This window comes from Chlorocebus sabaeus, chromosome 12 (genome assembly GCF_047675955.1).
Source record: "Chlorocebus sabaeus isolate Y175 chromosome 12, mChlSab1.0.hap1, whole genome shotgun sequence".
In the NCBI taxonomy this organism is placed as follows: domain Eukaryota; kingdom Metazoa; phylum Chordata; class Mammalia; order Primates; family Cercopithecidae; genus Chlorocebus; species Chlorocebus sabaeus.
Window position 1 is genome coordinate 111,025,902 of NC_132915.1, and position 17,695 is coordinate 111,043,596.

The following is a 17,695-nucleotide window of genomic DNA, read 5'->3' on the forward strand; positions in this document are numbered from 1 at the left end:
CAGAGGAGAGCCATGGGCCACTGCTGGGCAGGGCATCAGGTTGGCTCCGTGTGCCTGTGTGCCAGGGGCTCTGATGGTAAGGTCGTGGTCAAGCTACTTGCAGGTTCTTGGGGTCAGAGCCCACCTGTCTGAGAGGGCAGCTGCAGCTAAGAAATTCCTGGGGTGCCTCAGTGCCTCAGGAAGGCTCAGGGCATGGCCCACGGGACAATTCTGACCTACAGCCAGCCTCTTAGAGGCCCAGGGTTGGGTCCTGGAAGGCTGCAGGCTGAGGTCTCTCTGGGGTTTCTTTGGCTGCGCATGTGCATTGTGACCCAGTCCCAAGCTCCAGTTTCCTGTCCCTGTCCCCTGAAAAACCATGAGCACACCCAAGCCCAAGCAGGGGCTGCCCACCAGCCCCGGGCCCTTTTTCCCGGGCCCTTTTTCCAGGTCGCCAGCACCTCCCACCAGCCAGTGCCGGGCAAGGCTTCGCCAGGAGACGTGGCATCGTCGTCCGATTTTCCTGGTCTGTAGTTTGGAGCTTGGTTTCGCATCACAGGAGGCATTGTGAAAATGCTCTCAGCATACAACATGAAGTTATGATCCTAGTTTTGTACTTGAAAGACGGTGTGTGCCAGATTCTAGCAGCCAGGGTGGCGTGCCCTCTCCAGCACAGTGGGCGGTGGCTGCCGGAAGCCCTGGGTTGAGAAGGATTCTGAGGGCACTGGGGCAGATCTCTGCCTAGGGCTTTCTTGAGCTTCAGACAGAGCTGTGTGTCTGGTCCACACAGCCTAGAGGGGGTCAGGGGAGGCTGAGATTTCCTGTGATGAAATGGGGAGACGATGGCTTCCAGGGGCTGGTTGCCTGGCTGGTAGGTGGCTGGGCTGGACGTCTCCACATGCCAACCTGGCTTCCAGAGAGGAGCTGACTCTGAGTGAACGTTCCAGAAGGAGGAGTGCAGGCTCAGGAACTGCCCGGGTACCACTGACAGAAGGAGGGGCGTTCCCGCATCCACGGCTGCCTTTGAGGTCTGTGAGGGGCGGCTCCAGTCCTGGCTGCATCTTAGAATCTCATGAGCGTTTATGGCTCCTGAATCCCAGGACCCCCCAGACACACCCCATGGAGTCTTTGGGGGTCCCAGGGTTCCGCGGGTGTCACCTGCTGGGTAGGACACAGTGTGTGACTGTGTGTGAGTATCAGGGAAGAAGCTTCTCTCCACCCTGGACACATCACATCTTTCGCCAGGACGGCGATGGACACGGGTCTCAGGGATACAGGAGGACCTCAGTGTGGCCCCCACTGTCCCCATCCAGGGCCCCCCATGGTACCCCTCAAGGGTCCCCTCAACTATCCCCAACCAGAGCTGTCAGGTGTCCCCCCCCATGACACCCCTATCCAGGGCTGCCCAGGCTCCCCCATAGTACCCCATCGAAGACCACCCTGTAACCTCCCCATAGTACCCATACAGGGTTGCCCAGGACCCCCATGACCCCATTAGGGCTGTTCAGTGCCTCTTGTCACCCCATGGCCCCCCATAACTGTGTTTGGATCCCATCACTATCTCGTCTCTGCTCTGAGCAGTGGACTAGCCGCCAACCCACAGCCCCGAGGGCAGAGCCGGAAGTCCCATGCACCGGGGCCTCTGGACTTGCAGCAATCAGGTGGCCCCAGGGGCGGCCCAGGGCAGAGGCCGGTATCTCACCGGAGTCCTGCAGAGTGGGTGACAGCCTTTGCGTCAGCTTCAGCTCCTCCTCCTCCCAGTCCTTGTGGGGGTCTGCTGGGGGGCAGATGCGGGGGTAAAGACATCACGGAGCCCTTTTCTCAGCCCTGCCTGGGAGGTGGCACAGAAGCAGTGAAAGCTCGTGCAGCCGTGGGGCTGGCCTGTGGGAGCCTGCTGGGCTTCAGGGCAGGCATGTGCTCCATGTTGGAGCCTGGGGCAGATCCCTCACTACGGCCCCATCTGCCTGGGGACCTGCAGAGAAGCTCCTGCTCGTCGACAGCCTTGCTGGGCACCCAGGTGTTCAGGGCCCCCTCCCTCACCTGCATGTGTAGGGAAGAAGCAGTGGGTGGGCTGGAAAGAGCCCTGGGCCGGGACCCAGGTCTAGAGCGACCCTGCTTCTGCAGCAGTCTGAGCCCAAGCCTTAGCACCTGTGCCTCGGTTTCTCCTTCTTCACGGGGGTGGTGTGGGCTGGGCAGACCCTTGCCCTTTGGCAGTGGTGCCCACAGAACACACCAGCTCTTTCTAGTGTGAAAACCCACCTGAGGATTTGGTGGGGCGATGATTCGAACGAAGCAGGTGCGTTTGCAGAGAGGAGGGGGCACTGAAGTGAAGAGGCCTCACGCCCGGTCCTACTTATTGCCTATTCATGGCTGCAATCAGGGGGCGTGGTGGGCAGGCCACAACGTAAGGCTGGCTGAGGGCCAGGTCAGCCTGGGATCAGAGCGCAGGGCACCTGGGGACACCTCAGACTTTGTCCCTCTTTGTGGGTGTTCATTACCTAGCCTTGGGCCCTGGTGGTCGTGCTGGTGTGCCTGGGTGCTGTGTGTGCACATGCACTGAGACCAGCACCAGCACCTTATGCAGGACCTGCAAGGTATGGCCGCCGTGCTGGACACCCTGGGGTACGGGGGTGTGCCGGACACACCCATGATCCAAGGAGCTTGGGGCTTCCGGGGAAGCAGAGCTGGATCCAGGGGTGCACCAGGGCCCAGGACCACAGCTGCCCCTGAAGGCCCCCGAGGCTTCTCTTCCTTCTTTGAAGTGCCTTTGGAGAGCGTATATTCAGATGTCAAATCGCCAGTTGAAAGGAGAACATATTTTATTTGAATTGGATGAAATTTGATCCAGAAGTCATGTTGCTTAATAAAAATGTGTGGTTTTGATTCACTGTTCCTCCTTGTCTTCTGGAGAATTTGAAACATGGGCCAGGATCCTCTGATGCGGGAGAGAGAGAAGGAGAAAGAGGGAGGGAGAGGGAGAGGGAGGTGGGGCAGGTGGGCAGCTGTGCTGGCCTCAGGGGGTGGAGAGTAGGGCATCCCATTTGAGGGTTGGCGTCTCGGGGAGGGAAGGTGTGAAATGCTGAGGCCTGTGCTCATCAGGGCCCCACTCTTGCTTCCTCCTCAGAATGCCCCCAGTTTACTGTGATGAGGTCTCAGAGGCAGGAGGGAGCAGCAGGTAGCTGTCTTCGGTCACTCCCCGTCCCTGTGCTCTGTCCCTTTGTGGGCCACAGCCCCCGAGGTGAAGTCTGGGAGGAGAGGAACCTGTCACCCAGTGCCCTCTTCAGCCTGGCAGATGCCCCAGCCCAGGGAACAGGCGCAAGCTCAGCCCCCAATGACCGCCAACCCTCAGCGGCTTCCTGCACCATTGTCCGGAGGCATCCTGCGGAGAGGAAGGACCTGGGTTGGAGGGGGCTCGGCAGTGCTGTCCATGATGTGGGGTGATGCTGGGGTTTATAGTCCCTGAAACTTCAGATGAGGCAGTAGGTACGTGGCGGCCAGGGACGCCCCATGCTCTGGGGCTGAGGCCTGCGGGAGGAGCACCCGTCTCTGTGTGTGCTGCTCCATCTGTTCTGAGATGTGGGGACAGGGGAGACAGGGCTGGGTCAGCTAGTGTTGGGGGCCCCGCTGCAATAGGTTCCAGGTCCTGGCCACTGCTTCTGTGGTTCTGCAGTTGGGGCCAGTGATGTCTCCTGTCGCAGCCCCTTCTTTCTATCTGTTAAATGGAGGTGACAGAAATTTCCCTTGTGAGTCCTGAGTCCTGCAAGGGAACGGGTGCTGGCGTGCACCCAGGCACTGGGCGGACCTCAGAACCCTGGCTGCACCCTTCTGGATGGGGCGAGGCCTGGGCAGAAAGGCTGTGGCTGGGCTGGGGCACAGTGGTGCTGAGAAAGGTGGGTCCATCTGCCTGTGACCCAGAGGCAGGTGTGGATGTGGATGTGTGGCTGAAGTCAGGAGCAGGAGTTTTCCACCTGGCAGAGCTGCCTGGAGAGTCTGGTGGGCTTGGGGAGGGTTCTGAGCTCCTCGCTCATCGTTTGAGGTTTTTAAACACAGGTTGAGGTCACCCACGGTAACCACAGACACATACCCCTCTTTCTTCCCCTTTTTGGTGCTGAGATCCATTTCCTGGTGAGCCCCGAGGTCCTCCACTCAGATCCCGCCTCGAACCGCTCCCTCCGTTCTCAGGAGCCCTGTCCTGGCTGCTGTGACCTCTTCCCTGCCACCCTCTCACACCTGCTGTTGGGCCCCACCCTGCGTAGGTTTGGTCCTCCAAACCTACTGCCCGCTCAGGGCTTTTCCGGAGCACACACCTTCCCCCACTGACCTCAAAATCTTTTGCATTACTTATTGAGTGCCTTCTGTATACAAGGAGTTTTGCCTGGAGGACTCCACAGCTCTGTGAGGTGAATGTTGCTGTTTTATGCTAATTTTTTCAGAGAGAAAGCCGGGAGCAGAGAGGTGTGTGTGAGCGGGCTCATCCCAGGCCACACAGCCAGGCAGTGGCGGAGCCGGTGTGCGGGCTGGGCCCGTCTGGCAACACAGAGCTTGCTGCTTTTCCAAGTGTGCCTGCGGGCTGGGGTTCCCTCCGCCCCACCCGTGTGCGCGGTGGTTGTGGTCCTCCCACCCGCTCCATCCAAGTCTCAGTGCCTGTCTTGCCGTGGCCAGACCCTCACACCAAGGGTCTTCGTGGAAGAGAGCAGCCCTCGGAACAACGACGGGTGTGCGCAGAGAGGTCACAGCTGTGAATGTCCCCCAGCGCTTCCCAGAACGCTGGCACCCTGGGGCTGAGGGTGACTCACCAAGGTCAGAAGTACACAGCACAAAGCCACGTCACAGCCACCGCGGCTGCAGGCCAGAGTCTTCATGGCAGAGACAAAGCTGTCACTAGACTCCTCCTGGCCCAGAGAGGGTCCTCGGCGGGGGGAGGTGGTGCCTCTGCCTGGATGGAGTGAAGGCTTGGATGAACCAGGCTCGGATGAACCGTGGAGAACGTGCCGTCCTTCAGATGGGGTTGGGCACCCTGACCCTGCAGCCCACTGGGTACTTTGGCTCTGTAAAAGTGTGCATATGTGATGCAGGGCGGCAAGATGGGCTCCAGACCCAGAGCACTCAGCACCTGGCCCTGCCTCAATTCCCCTTGCCTGCAGCGCTGTCTCCAGTGACAGGATTCCAGCACCCAGACGTGGTCCTCCGTGTTCTTTCCCTCCCTTGAGTGCGGTGGGGTGTGTAGTGGTTAGAACCTTGCAGGCTGCCTTGGGCTGATCCTGCCCCACCCGCTGGGGGACCCTGGACAGGTGACCTCACAGTGCCTCGGTTTCCTCTGCTGTAGAGTGGGGATTAGGGGACACAATTCATAGGGTTCTTGAGGGCACAGAACGACCATGTGCAGACTCTTTACCTAGTACTTGATCAGTGGTCAGCATGATCTAAATCGTCATCACTGTCATTCCTGTAATCATTACTATATTGGTCAGCTTCTATGCGTCTGATCATGGTCAAAAGATCCTCTGCTTTGGAACACCCAGGGCGCTGCCAGGGTGACACCTAGCGTGCCTGTCGTCTTCATCTCTGCAGATAGCGTTTATGAGACCCGCGTTTCTTATTCCTAGTAGCAGCCCTTTTGTTTCTCCTGTGCGCACATCGTGGTTGGAGAATAATGAAATAAATTGTCTACACATTGTGGTAGGAATACGTGCTTGCATGCTTTTCCTGGCTGACACAGTCAGACTGTAGGCTGCTTGCAATGAACCCAAAAGTTTAGTTATTAGCAGCGTGGATTCATCCGCCTTGTAGTGTGGGTCAGTACTTCCTTCTGTTTTATGGTTGAATAATGTTCCGCTCTATGCGCATACCACACTCTTTTTATCCATTTATCTGTCGGTAGGCATGTGGGTTGCATTTGTCTCTTGGCCATTGTGACTAATGCTACTATGAACACTTGTATACATTTATTTGTTTGAGTACCTGCTTTGTTTGGAGGGTGAACTGATTTGGGTGAATTGTTTCTGCATCTGTTTCAGTTCCTGAGATTGGAATTACTGGGTCATATGGTAATTCTAGTTTTAACTTTTTGAGAAACCAGACATCACCTCTTTAAAAATACTCTCTCCCCCAGTGGTTGAGGGGTAATGGCAAAGGAGGCAGGGTACCTCCAAGCCCTTGGGGTCTAGGGTGGGTGAGAGTGCAGGCTGTTTCTCACAACAGGCAAAAGCTGCCAGCATTGCACTGGCATCTGGCAGGTGTTTAACAGGTGTCTGATAAATGGATGAGTGAATGAGTAGTGCATTGACAGGTGGGTGGGTAGATGGGTGGATAGACAGAATGGATGGGTGGATGGGTGGAAGGATGGGTAGAGGGATGGACAGATGGATGGAAGGATGGATGTACCTAGATGGATAGATAAATAGATGAATTAATGAGTGGATAGATGGCTAGGTGGATGGATAGACAGGTGGATAGGTAGATGGATGAATGGATGAGTGGATGGATGGGTGAATGGGTGGAAGGATGAGTGGATGGATGGATAGATGAATGGAAGGATGTATATATGCAGATGGATGGATGCATGGATGGATAAGTGAATGAGTGGACAGATGGATGGAGGAGTGGATTGATAGAGGGTTTAATGGATGGATGGATAGATAAATGGGTGAATGCATGGATACATGGATGGATGGGTGGATGAGTGAATGGATGGATGGGTGAATGGAAGGAAGGATTGGTAGATGTAGATGGAGAGGTGGATAGATGGGTGAATGGATGAATGAATGAGTGGATAGATGGATGGGTAGATGGATGAGTGAATTGATGGATGGATGGATGTATATATGCAGATGGATGGATGCATGGATGGATGGATGAGTGAATGAGTGGACAGATGGGTGGATGGATAGAGGGTTTATGGATGGATAGATGGGTGAGTGGGTGAATGGATGGATAGATGGATGGGTGGATGGATGAATAGATGGGTGGGTGAATGGATGGATACATGGATGGATGGGTGGATGAGTGATGGATGGATGGGTGAATGGATGGAAGAATTGGTAGAGGTAGATAGATGGGTGAGTGGATGAATGAATGAGTGGATGGATGGATGGGTAGATGGATGAGTGAATGGATGGATGGATGGGTAGATGGATGGAAGGATGTATATATGCAGATGGATGGATGCATGGATGGATGGATAAGTGAATGAGTGGACAGATGGATGGAGGAGTGGATTGATAGAGGGGGTTTAATGGATGGATGGATAGATGAATGGGTGAATGGATGGATACATGGATGGATGGGTGGATGAGTGATGGATGGATGGGTGAATGCATGGAAGGATTGGTAGATGTAGATGGAAAGGTGGGTAGATGGGTGAGTGGATGAATGAGTGGATGGATGGATGGGTAGATGGATGAGTGAATGGATGGATGGATGGGTAGATGGATGGAAGGATGTATATATGCAGATGGATGGATGCATGGATGGATGGATGAGTGAATGAGTGGACAGATGGATGGAGGAGTGGACTGATAGAGGATTTAATGGATGGATGGATAGACAGATGAATGGGTGAATGGATAGATACATGGATGGGTGGATGAGTGAATGGATGGGTGGGTGAATGGATGGAAAAATTGGTAGATGTAGATGGATAGGTAGATAGATGGGTGAGTGGATGAATGAATGAATGGATGGATGGATGGGTAGATGGATGAGTGAATGGATGGATGGATGGATAGATGGATGGAAGGATGTATATATGCAGATGGATGGATGCATGGATGGATAGATAAGTGAGTGAGTGGACAGACGGGTGGATGGATAGAGGGTTTATGGATGGATAGATAGACGGGTGAATGGGTGATAGACGGGATAGATGGATGGATGGGTGGATGGGTGGATGGATGGAAGGTAGATGTAAATGGATAGGTGGATAGATGGGTGAATGGATGAATGAATGAGGGGATGGATGGATGGATGGATGGATGGATGGATGGATGGATGGGTAGATGGATGAGTAAATGGGTGGATGGGTGGTTGGATGGAAGGTAGATGTAAATGGATAGGTGGATAGATGGGTGAATGGATGAATGAATGAGGGGATGGATAGATGGATGGATGGGTGGATGGGTGGATGGATGGAAGGTAGATGTAAATGGATAGGTGGATAGATGGGTGAATGGATGAATGAATGAGGGGATGGATGGATGGATGGATGGATGGAAGGATTGGTAGATGTAGATGGAGAGGTGGATAGATGGGTGAATGGATGAATGAATGAGGGGATGGATGGATGGATGGATGGATGGATGGATAGATGGATGAGTAAATGGATGGATGGATGGATGGATGGATGGATAGATGGATGAGTAAATGGATGGATGGATGGATGGATGGATGGATGGAAGGATTGGTAGATGTAGATGGAGAGGTGGATAGATGGGTGAATGGATGAATGAATGAGTGGATGGATGGATGGATGGATGGAAGGATTGGTAGATGTAGATGGAGAGGTGGATAGATGGGTGAATGGATGAATGAATGAGTGGATGGATGGATGGATGGATGGATGGAAGGATTGGTAGATGTAGATGGAGAGGTGGATAGATGGGTGAATGGATGAATGAATGAGTGGATGGATGGATGGATGGATGGATGGATGGATGGATGAGTAAATGGATGGATGAATGGATTGATGGATGGATGGATGGATGGATGGATAGATGGATGAGTAAATGGATGGATGGGTGGTTGGATGGGCCAGCCTAGCTTGAGTGTCTTTTGTGATGGATGAGTAGATGGATGGACGGGTGGTTGGATGGGCCAGCCTAGCTTGAGTGTCTTTTGTGATGGATGAGTAGATGGATGGATGGGTGGTTGGATGGGCCAGCCTAGCTTGAGTGTCTTTTGTGATGGATGAGTAGATGGATGGATGGGTGACTGGATGGGCCAGCCTAGCTTGAGTGTCTTTTGTGATGGATGAGTAAATGGGTGGATGGGTGGTTGGATGGGCCAGCCTAGCTTGAGTGTCTTTTGTGATGGATGAGTAGATGGATGGATGGGTGGTTGGGTGGGTGGGTGGATGGATGGATGGATGGGTAGATGGATGAGTAAATGGATGGATGGATGGATGGGTGGATGGATGGAGGGATGGATGGGTAGATGGATGAATGAATGGACGGACGGGTGGTTGGATGGGCCAGCCTAGCTTGAGTGTCTTTTGTGATGGATGAGTGAATGGACGGATGGGTGGTTGGATGGGTGAGTGGATGGATGGATGAGTGAATGGACGGACGGGTGGTTGGATGGGTGGATGGATGGAGGGATGGTTGGATGGATGGATGGATGGAGGGATGGATGGATGGTTGGATGGATGAGTGAATGGACGGACGGGCGGTTGGATGGGCCAGCCTAGCTTGAATGTCTTTTGTGATGGATGAGTAGATGGATGGATGGGTGGTTGGATGGACCAGCCTAGCTTGAGTGTCTTTTGTGATGGATGAGTGAATGGATGGATGGGTGGTTGGGTGGGCCAGCCTAGCTTGAGTGTCTTTTGTGAGTGGCAGCTTCTAGGGTGAATGTTTGGCTCTGAGGACAAGCTCGTCTTGTGGCTTTGTCTGGACTTTGCCCTGCTTCAAGGCATGGGGCTGTGTCTCCCAGGTCCCCATGCGAGGGCTCTGTGAGCTGCTTTTTCATGAGCATCTGTTCTTTTCCAGGGTGACATCCAGCAGCTGCTCTTCGTCTCGGACCACCGGGCAGCTTATGATTACTGCGAGCACTATAGCCCTGACTGTGACACGGCAGTACCTGACACCCCACAGTCACAGGACCCCAATCCAGATGAATATGTGAGTTAACTCTGGCTGGGATCTTGGGGGGCGAGAGCAGACTACTTGGGATGGTTGGTGAAGGGACACATAAGCCATGGGACCCTTATTTTAAGTAAATCCATTGGATGAGAATTCAGAAGGACTCAGGAAGTAAACACTGGGATATCTGACTCACTTTACTAAATAGCACTGCCCAGAATGATAGGGTCACAGAGTTTGTCATCAATAACCCTCTCCTTTAACCTTTTGAACAAGCTCCTTGATGATGAATGCCCAGTGCTCTCTCACCCTTGGGCTTGACCTTGATGGGGTATTTGTGAGCACGGATGCCACAGGTGTTCCCGGAGGGGCCATGAGCAGCTCGCCAAAGAGGACGGAGCCTGGGCTTGTCTACTGTAGAATGGCCAGCCCTCGGATCCTTTGAGTGTAGAGTGTGCTGTAGAGTGGCAGCCACGTGCCTGACACCTTTGTCCCTCTTCCTGGGACCCGCCACGTCCGTGGGTCAGCTTTCCTCCCCTTTCCACCCCCCACCCTCGTGGCACTGCAGTTTATGTTGTTTGCAGTTCTTTCTATCACCTCTGCATGAAAATGCTCTCCCGTGCCCTGGGCCCATTGCCTCTCATTTCTCATCCGTAATATTAAATGCTGTTTATTTCTCCTTGGGTCTTCCTTCTTTCATCACCAGTCAGGAGAGAAGGAAGGGTAGCTTTCAGGAAGCTGTGGAACCCCGTGGCCCAGGCCACATCTTACGAACCCCAGGAGGGGCTGGACAGAGCTCCCAGCTGAGTCCCTGCTGCCCCGGCCTCCTGCCAGTCACCTCCCAGCTCCTGGTATGGGAATGGGCTCAGGACGAGGCCTGCTCTGTCCCAGTGAAGCCCCTCCCATGGGGTCCCTGGGCTTTGAGGCTTGGGGCTGAAGGTCCGGGAGCCTGCTGGTGACATGGTGATGGCTGCATAGCATGCCATTCTGTTAGTTGTTCTGGCCTGGGTTCCAAAGGGCCAGAGGCCTTCACCTTTGAGGGATCATCTTTCTCTGACTGCTCAAGGGGACCTGGTATCCCCCGCTTTCTCCCTTGTGCTTCTGATGAGACTGCGTCAGCTTTCCAAGGAGCTGGAGAGGGAGGAACCCCACCTGGGGACCCACAGGGAGGTTGACGCCTGGGGCTGGACGGGGCGTCGTGGCATGCAATCTTCCCAGCCAAATCTGGAGGTTGCAGAAGGACAGCAGGCTGGTCGCCCTGTGGGCTTGCTGCTTCCTCACTTGGCCGCAATTCGCTTTCAGTACACGGAAGGAGACGGCGAGGGTGAGACGTATTACTACGAATACCCCTACTATGAAGACCCCGAAGACCTGGGGAAGGAGCCTACCCCCAGCAAGAAGCCCGTGGAAGCTGCCAAAGAAACCACAGCAGTCCCCGAGGTCTGGGCCGAGCGGGGGACTGGGTTGGGCTGGGTCTCTCAAGGCTGTGGTGCAGAGGAGTGCGAGGCTGAGAGAGGTCGTGTCGGTGGAGGGTTGGGGGCTGTCTGCTGAAGGTTGCGGGGGCAGCTCGGTGAGGGAGCCGGCTGTTGCGGGCTGTGTAAGCTTTGCCGTCACGGGGAGCGTTGGGCTTTCCACTGTGAGGTGGATGTTGGGAGATGCAAGATATACAGGGGAGTATCCGCCAGCATCTCTGGGCCCTGGCCCTGGTCCCCACCCTGTACCAGGCACAGGGCTCCAGCAGGCCCAGGATGAGTTTGGTTCTTGGGTTCCTCAAGTGTAGGTGTAGCTGTGGTGGGAAAGGAGAGAGGAGCGCTCAGGGGCTCCCCGGGCGGGGGGTGATGCAGTCTGAGGTCAGCCTTGGGTCCTCCCCTCTCTGGGCTGTCACCCCCTCACCTCTGAAATTGGGGACTGTTGTGAGGGTGTGTGAGCAGCTGTGAGAGCTGGAGGGCCACACCTAGCAGGGCCCGGGCCCCGTGCAGGAGTGGGGATGGGTGGGTGCTGTGCTGGGGAGGGAGGCTGTCCAGCCTCAGAGCCACTGTCAGCGGGAAAGAGGGTGGGGCGTGAGCATGGGCGGTGTGCGTGTGTGCATGAAGGAGTGTGTGTGAGCATGTGGCCCGCAGGCACGTGTGTGCATGAGCCTGCATGTGTGTGAGTGTGTGTGTGTGAGTGTGTGTGTGAGCGTGTGTGTGTAAGCATGTGTGTGAGCGTGTGTGTGTGAGCGTGTGTGTGAGCGTGTGTGTGAGCGTGTGTGTGTGAGTGTGTGTGAGCGTGTGTGTGTGAGTGTGTGTGAGCGTGTGTGTGAGCGTGTGTGTGAGCATGTGTGTGTGTGTGAGCGTGTGTGTGTGAGCGTGTGTGTGTGAGCGTGTGTGTGAGCGTGTGTGTGAGCGTGTGTGTGTGAGCGTGTGTGTGTGAGCGTGTGTGTGTGAGCGTGTGTGAGAGCGTGTGTGAGCGTGTGTGTGAGCGTGTGTGTGAGCGTGTGTGTGTGAGCGTGTGTGTGTGAGCGTGTGTGTGTGAGCGTGTGTGTGTGAGCGTGTGTGAGCGAGTGTGTGAGCGTGTGTGTGAGCGTGTGTGTGTAAGCGTGTGTGTGAGCGTGTGTGTGAGCGTGTGTGTGAGCGTGTGTGTGAGCGTGTGTGTGAGCATGTGTGTGTGAGTGTGTGTGAGCATGTGTGTGTGAGTGTGTGTGAGCGTGTGTGTGTGTGAGCGTGTGTGTGTGAGCGTGTGTGTGAGCGTGTGTGTGTGAGCGTGTGTGTGAGCGTGTGTGTGAGCGTGTGTGTGTAAGCGTGTGTGTGTGAGCGTGTGAGCGTGTGTGTGTGAGCGTGTGTGTGAGTGTGTGTGAGCGTGTGTGCGTGCGGGCACGTGTGTGCATGAGCCTGTGTATGTGAGCGTGTCTGTATCCTTCTGGGGAAAGGTGATCTGGTCATCTCACATCGCTCTGAGAGCCTGGAATGTTTGGCTACTTTTGTTTTTTTAAATATTGATATATGATTTGCCCTTTTCTGGTGTGTAACTGGGTGGGTTTGAGTCCATTCCGAGCATGCTTGGTGACTGGGGGCTCGCAGCTGGGCCACCTTCTTCCCACTTGCTCTGTCCCCAACCCCCGTGGATGGGGGCAGCCCCTGCACCAAGTCTCTGGGCCTCTTGACAGCCCAGGGCTCCAGGCGTTGCCACTGAGATGCCACTGAGATGCATGTCCGTTGCACCCGGACATGCGGCAAGTCCCAGGCCTGGCTCCGCTGCCAGCTTCCTCCCCGACTCCCGCTGTCTCTGCCCTTGGCTCCCAGGAGCTGACCCCGACCCCCACGGAAGCGGCTCCCACGCCTGAAACCAGTGAAGTGGCTGGGAAGGAAGAGGACCCCGGCATCGGGGACTATGACTACCTGCCCATCGAGGACTACTACACTCCCTCGCCTTACGAGGACCTCACCTATGGCGAGGGGGAGGAGAACCCCGACCAGCCCACAGATCCAGGCGCCGGGGCCGAGATTCCCACCAGCACCGCCGGCACCTCTAACTCCTCCTACGTAATTTCTTTGCTTCCCATTGGTTTGGTCTGGGGCAGCGGGCCAAGGGCCAGGGCTGGGGCCACAGTGCTGAGCTCCCTTCTTACTCCAATTCTCACCTTGGTGTCCTCGGGTGGCCCCTGTGTTCCCGCCACACCCTGGCCCTGGGCCCTTTGCAGCTGGGCGGTGTAATGCACCCCAGGGGAGGCCATTGCTGAACGAGTTTGGAATCCCTGGCTTGCTGAGTTGATCTCAGTGTGGCCAATTTTTCGCCTGGAAAATGGGTAGAATGACCCCAGCCCTTCCGGTCTTGGAGAGTTCAGGTGGAAATTGGATGAGGACAGGGATGGCTTGTGGACAGAGTCCCTGCCTGTGGCCTGGGTGTGGCCAGGCAGGACGGGCCTGGGAGCCAGGATCCAGATAAATGCAGCGAAGCAGGAGCTAGGGCCGCCCTGGCTGGGACGGGGGCAGACTGTCAGCAGACAGGCCTGAAAGCTCTGCCCGAGACCTTGGAAAGTGAGCCCGCGTCTCTGGACCTTGGGCGTCTCCGGACCTCGGGGTTCTCATTTCCATCATGGCACTGACACAGCCTGTCTCTGGGGGCCGTGAAGTTTTCAGATTCGTGGGGAGTCTTGCATAGTACGTAGCACATGGCGGACGCGTAACACAGGTACTGTGTGCTGCAGAATCTTCACTGCCAGAGGGGACCCCCCGTTCCAGCAGGTCCAGACCCTGTGTCTGCAGCACCGCACTCGGGGTGCATTATCACAAGACCCTGGGGCTGTGGGGTGGAGCCCCTGCCTGAGCAGGTCCCCGGGTGCGTGGGTGTGCCAGCTCCATGGTGTGCCCTCGTGCCAGGGCAATCTGGGCTGATGATTTTTTGTTGGAGGGAGAAGATGCATAAAGAGGCTGCCAGGGGGCACAGGACCTCTCCTTGTGGGTTGGACTCCAGAGTCCAGGCATTGTGTAGCTTAGGAGGCCGCTGGTCTTGAAGTCCTGGATTTGTCAGACCTGGAGCCCTCAGAGGAGGTCTCTCCCAGAGGGGAGTCTCTGCCCAGTTGACCAGGTGGCCATGGTGCCCGCCCAGGGTCTGATGGAGAGGCAGTGCCTGGTGCATTTGCGAGGTGACCCTGCGCCTTCCTCTCCCTCTGCAGCCGGCTCCGCCTCCAGGGGAAGGTGTGGATGACTTGGAGGGGGAGTTCACTGAGGAAACAATCAGGAACCTTGACGAGAACTACTACGACCCCTACTATGACCCCACCAACTCCCCGTCGGAGATTGGGCCAGGAATGCCGGCGAACCAGGATACCATCTATGAAGGGGTGAGAGGGTGCAGGCTCCCGTTCCAGGTGGGGCTGGGGGGCTGGCGGGGCATCATGGGGGCTCCTGCCCAGGAGCCTCCTCAGGGGTGGGGCTCTACGGGCAGCTCAGGTGTTGCATGCTGTTCCCAAAACTTTATTTTTAAAGAGACCTCAGTGCCTCGAATTTGCTCTGAATAACGTGTGCATCACGGCATGCTCTCCTCCGGGCCTGTTTCTTCGTTAGTAGTCTCGTGGGCTTCCATGGGCCTGATGTCTGTCACGCTCCTGCCATCCTCCTGGGCCTGGGGAGACGCCTGACTGCGATAGCGCCCTCGCCTTGTGAAATCGGGCAGATTTTGTGTAATCTGGACTTTCTTTTTCACTTTTCTCTCCGATTCTCTCTCCATCTGCGTTTTATCACCCCCAGATTGGAGGACCTCGGGGCGAGAAAGGCCAAAAGGGAGAACCAGCAATCATCGAGCCGGTGAGGACATTTTCTCATTCTCTCCCTGAAGCCGTGGTGTCTGCTGCTTGGGGGCACAGTGGGGTGTGTAGGGTGTGACCAGGTCCGTGGGCCCCTGGACCTGCACGGACTGGGTCACTTCGAGGAACCACCTGGTCTTATGGAGTCCACGCACCACTCGTCACCAGGACTTGGGAAGAATCCCCTCGGGTGGGGGATGTTCTGGACCATGATGGAGGGGGCGGGATAGGTGCTGATCCCAGCCCGTCCTGCACCCGAGCTCTGAGCATCTCAGTGCTTGTCAGTTTCACCCGGGATGAAAAGCAGCTCAGAGCTGTCGAGGCAGAGGTGGAGTCCCCTTTGAGGGGTGGAGGAGAGGATGTAAATGGGCCATTCCTTGTAAAAGATGCGCGCGGCAATGGTAGGGAATAGTTAACACGTGACTGTACTTTCCGCGTCTGTTACGCAACCGTTTGGAGTAAGTTTACTGAAGCCGTTGAAACATGGAATACTGTTTATGAAACTTTGTCAAGGGAATGAAATAAAACAGCACTGTGCTGAAATAATGAAATAAAACAGCACTGTGCCGAAATTCCAGCTGAGTAAAACCCAACTGTGTTAGGTAATCAGATCATGGGTGAGTTTAAAAAGTTACTGTTGATAATGCCCTCAAGTGTGGGACTGTAGCGGAGGACATTCTAGATGCCCCTCCTGGGTTGGCGTGTTTGGTGGGGGCCCTGCCCCACACTGGGGTGTCCTTGTCCCTCAGGGGGCCATGGCCTGGCTGGGAGGCCTGCATTTCTCCCTGGGGTCTCAGAGGCGCTAAGGTCAAGGTCTTGACATCCTGCCCCCCCCCCGCCGGCGGGCAAGATGCCCCGTGAACAGCTGGGCAGGGAGTCTGGTAGCTGCATGTGGTAGGCACGACCTGAGAGCAGGGAGGAGCCAGCACCAAGGCCCACCCTGCCATGTTGTCCCAGTGCCCACAGGAGGAGGTGCGCGTCCTGCACCACGGCCAGTCGCGAGGCTGGGGGCGGCTGTTTGTTCTGCTACCAGGGCTCAGTTCCTGAGGGCTGAGCTCAGGATACACCTTGGGGCTCCCAGAAGCCCCCTGACCTTGCGGTTCCCGGAATGTGGAGTCATGGTGACCCACCATCCTCCTGTAGAGCTGGGGACATTCTCTTGGAACCTTGACAGATGGCACTTAGCGGGCATTTATCCCCTTGGAATCTGTTTGAAGCCCGTGGCCAGGGCGGACGGGATGTGTCCCATCTCGGGTGGAATTCCCAGGGTCCAGGGCTTCACCCCTTCCTGTCCTATAGAAGCGTCTGGATGGCTCTCGTGGGGCTCCATGCCCCTGCTGCAGGCCCAGCCGGGGGGTAGGACCTGCCAGTGCCCACAGACACATCCTTTTCTCAGACCAGAGCCCCTTTCCAGTGCTCTCTGGCGGTCCAGGGAAGACAGAGCTTGTCTGAGTCAGAAGGGTCATGGGGTGCAGGGCAAGGGGGTGCAGAAGTGTGAAGGGAGACTCCGAGGCCAGGGTCCCCCTGCTCAGCAATGTGGACAACCTCAGAGCCAGGCCTCGGCTCAGGGAGCAGAGTGGCTGCGGGGGAGAGTGACAGCCGTCCACCTCGGCGGACTCACCCAGAAGCAGGGGCTGCGGGCCTGTTCTGCTCTGCCTAAGGGTGTTGGCCAGAAGGTGAATAACAGCAGAGGCTGCATCCAGGGTCCCAGCCCCGAGCCACCCTTGTTACTGGGAGGTGGGACATCCTGCCGCATTTCCACAGACGGTCTTGGCCCGCAGGTGGACTTGAGGTTGGCCTTGGGCTTCTTTTGTGCTGTCCCCATTGCTTCAGTGAAAGGGGGGTCCTTGCTCTGGGAGGAAGATGGGAGCTCAGGAGTGGGCAGGTGCGGCTAGCTCTGCGGGATCCCGGTTTCGCCTCCCTGCTCTGGGAGGGCCGGACTGAAACCTTTGAGTGAGCTTCGTGTTGGCTCACATTTCCGAGTAAGCTGGCTCTGTGAGTGTAGACGTGGTGTCGGGGCTCCTGGAGGGGGGTGGGCGTGTGGGGTGTTCCACTGCCAGGTGTTCCACTGCCAGGCCCCTGAGAAGCCAGCAGTGGGCAAGGGTGGGCCAAGGAGAGGGCGGAGAGTCGAGGTGGCCCCACAGGAACCTCACGGCTCCGGAAAGTCCAGTTCACCTTTGTTGGGAAAAGCAGCAGCTGTCTGGATGCAGTTAAAAAGGATTCCCTGCCCCGGGCCCCAGCCTGCTCCCAGTGTCCCGGGACCTTTGGCCCGGCCCCCTGCAGAGATCACATAAACAGTTGGAATTTCTGAACCTGGAGCATTGCCAGATGTCCTTGGGTCCAAGCTGCACATAAACAGATTGCCAGGTCCTGGGGCCCTGCAGGCGTCCCGGCCTGTGGAAGGGGGTGTCTGTTGTCTCCCATCCCCCCAACCTGCCCCACCTGACTTCCCTCTTGGGAGATGCATCTGTTCCGGGTCTTTCCCACTCAGTCCTGCTCCCTCTCATTGTCAGCCAAACCGGAGGCTCCCTAAAAGGACAGGAATCCACAGAACGGAGAGGAGACAGGTTCATCTTTATCCCTGGGCTTCCAACCGGGAAGCCCCCAGTGGCTGATTTTACCTGGGCCATGTTGGTTA

General features: G+C 56.3%; 1 protein-coding gene across 2 annotated transcripts in view; it reads left to right on the plus strand.

Moving 5' to 3' along the window:
* The window catches only part of COL5A1 (collagen type V alpha 1 chain), a 211,821-nt gene that overhangs the window by 78,807 nt on the left and 115,319 nt on the right, over positions 1-17,695 (plus strand). For both annotated transcript variants that reach the window (XM_073022087.1, XM_073022088.1), the window contains exons 5-9: positions 9,681-9,812; positions 11,076-11,213; positions 13,055-13,294; positions 14,428-14,595; positions 15,002-15,058. In XM_073022087.1, the coding sequence (XP_072878188.1) occupies positions 9,681-9,812; positions 11,076-11,213; positions 13,055-13,294; positions 14,428-14,595; positions 15,002-15,058 (735 nt within the window). The remainder of the gene's footprint in view (positions 1-9,680; positions 9,813-11,075; positions 11,214-13,054; positions 13,295-14,427; positions 14,596-15,001; positions 15,059-17,695) is intronic.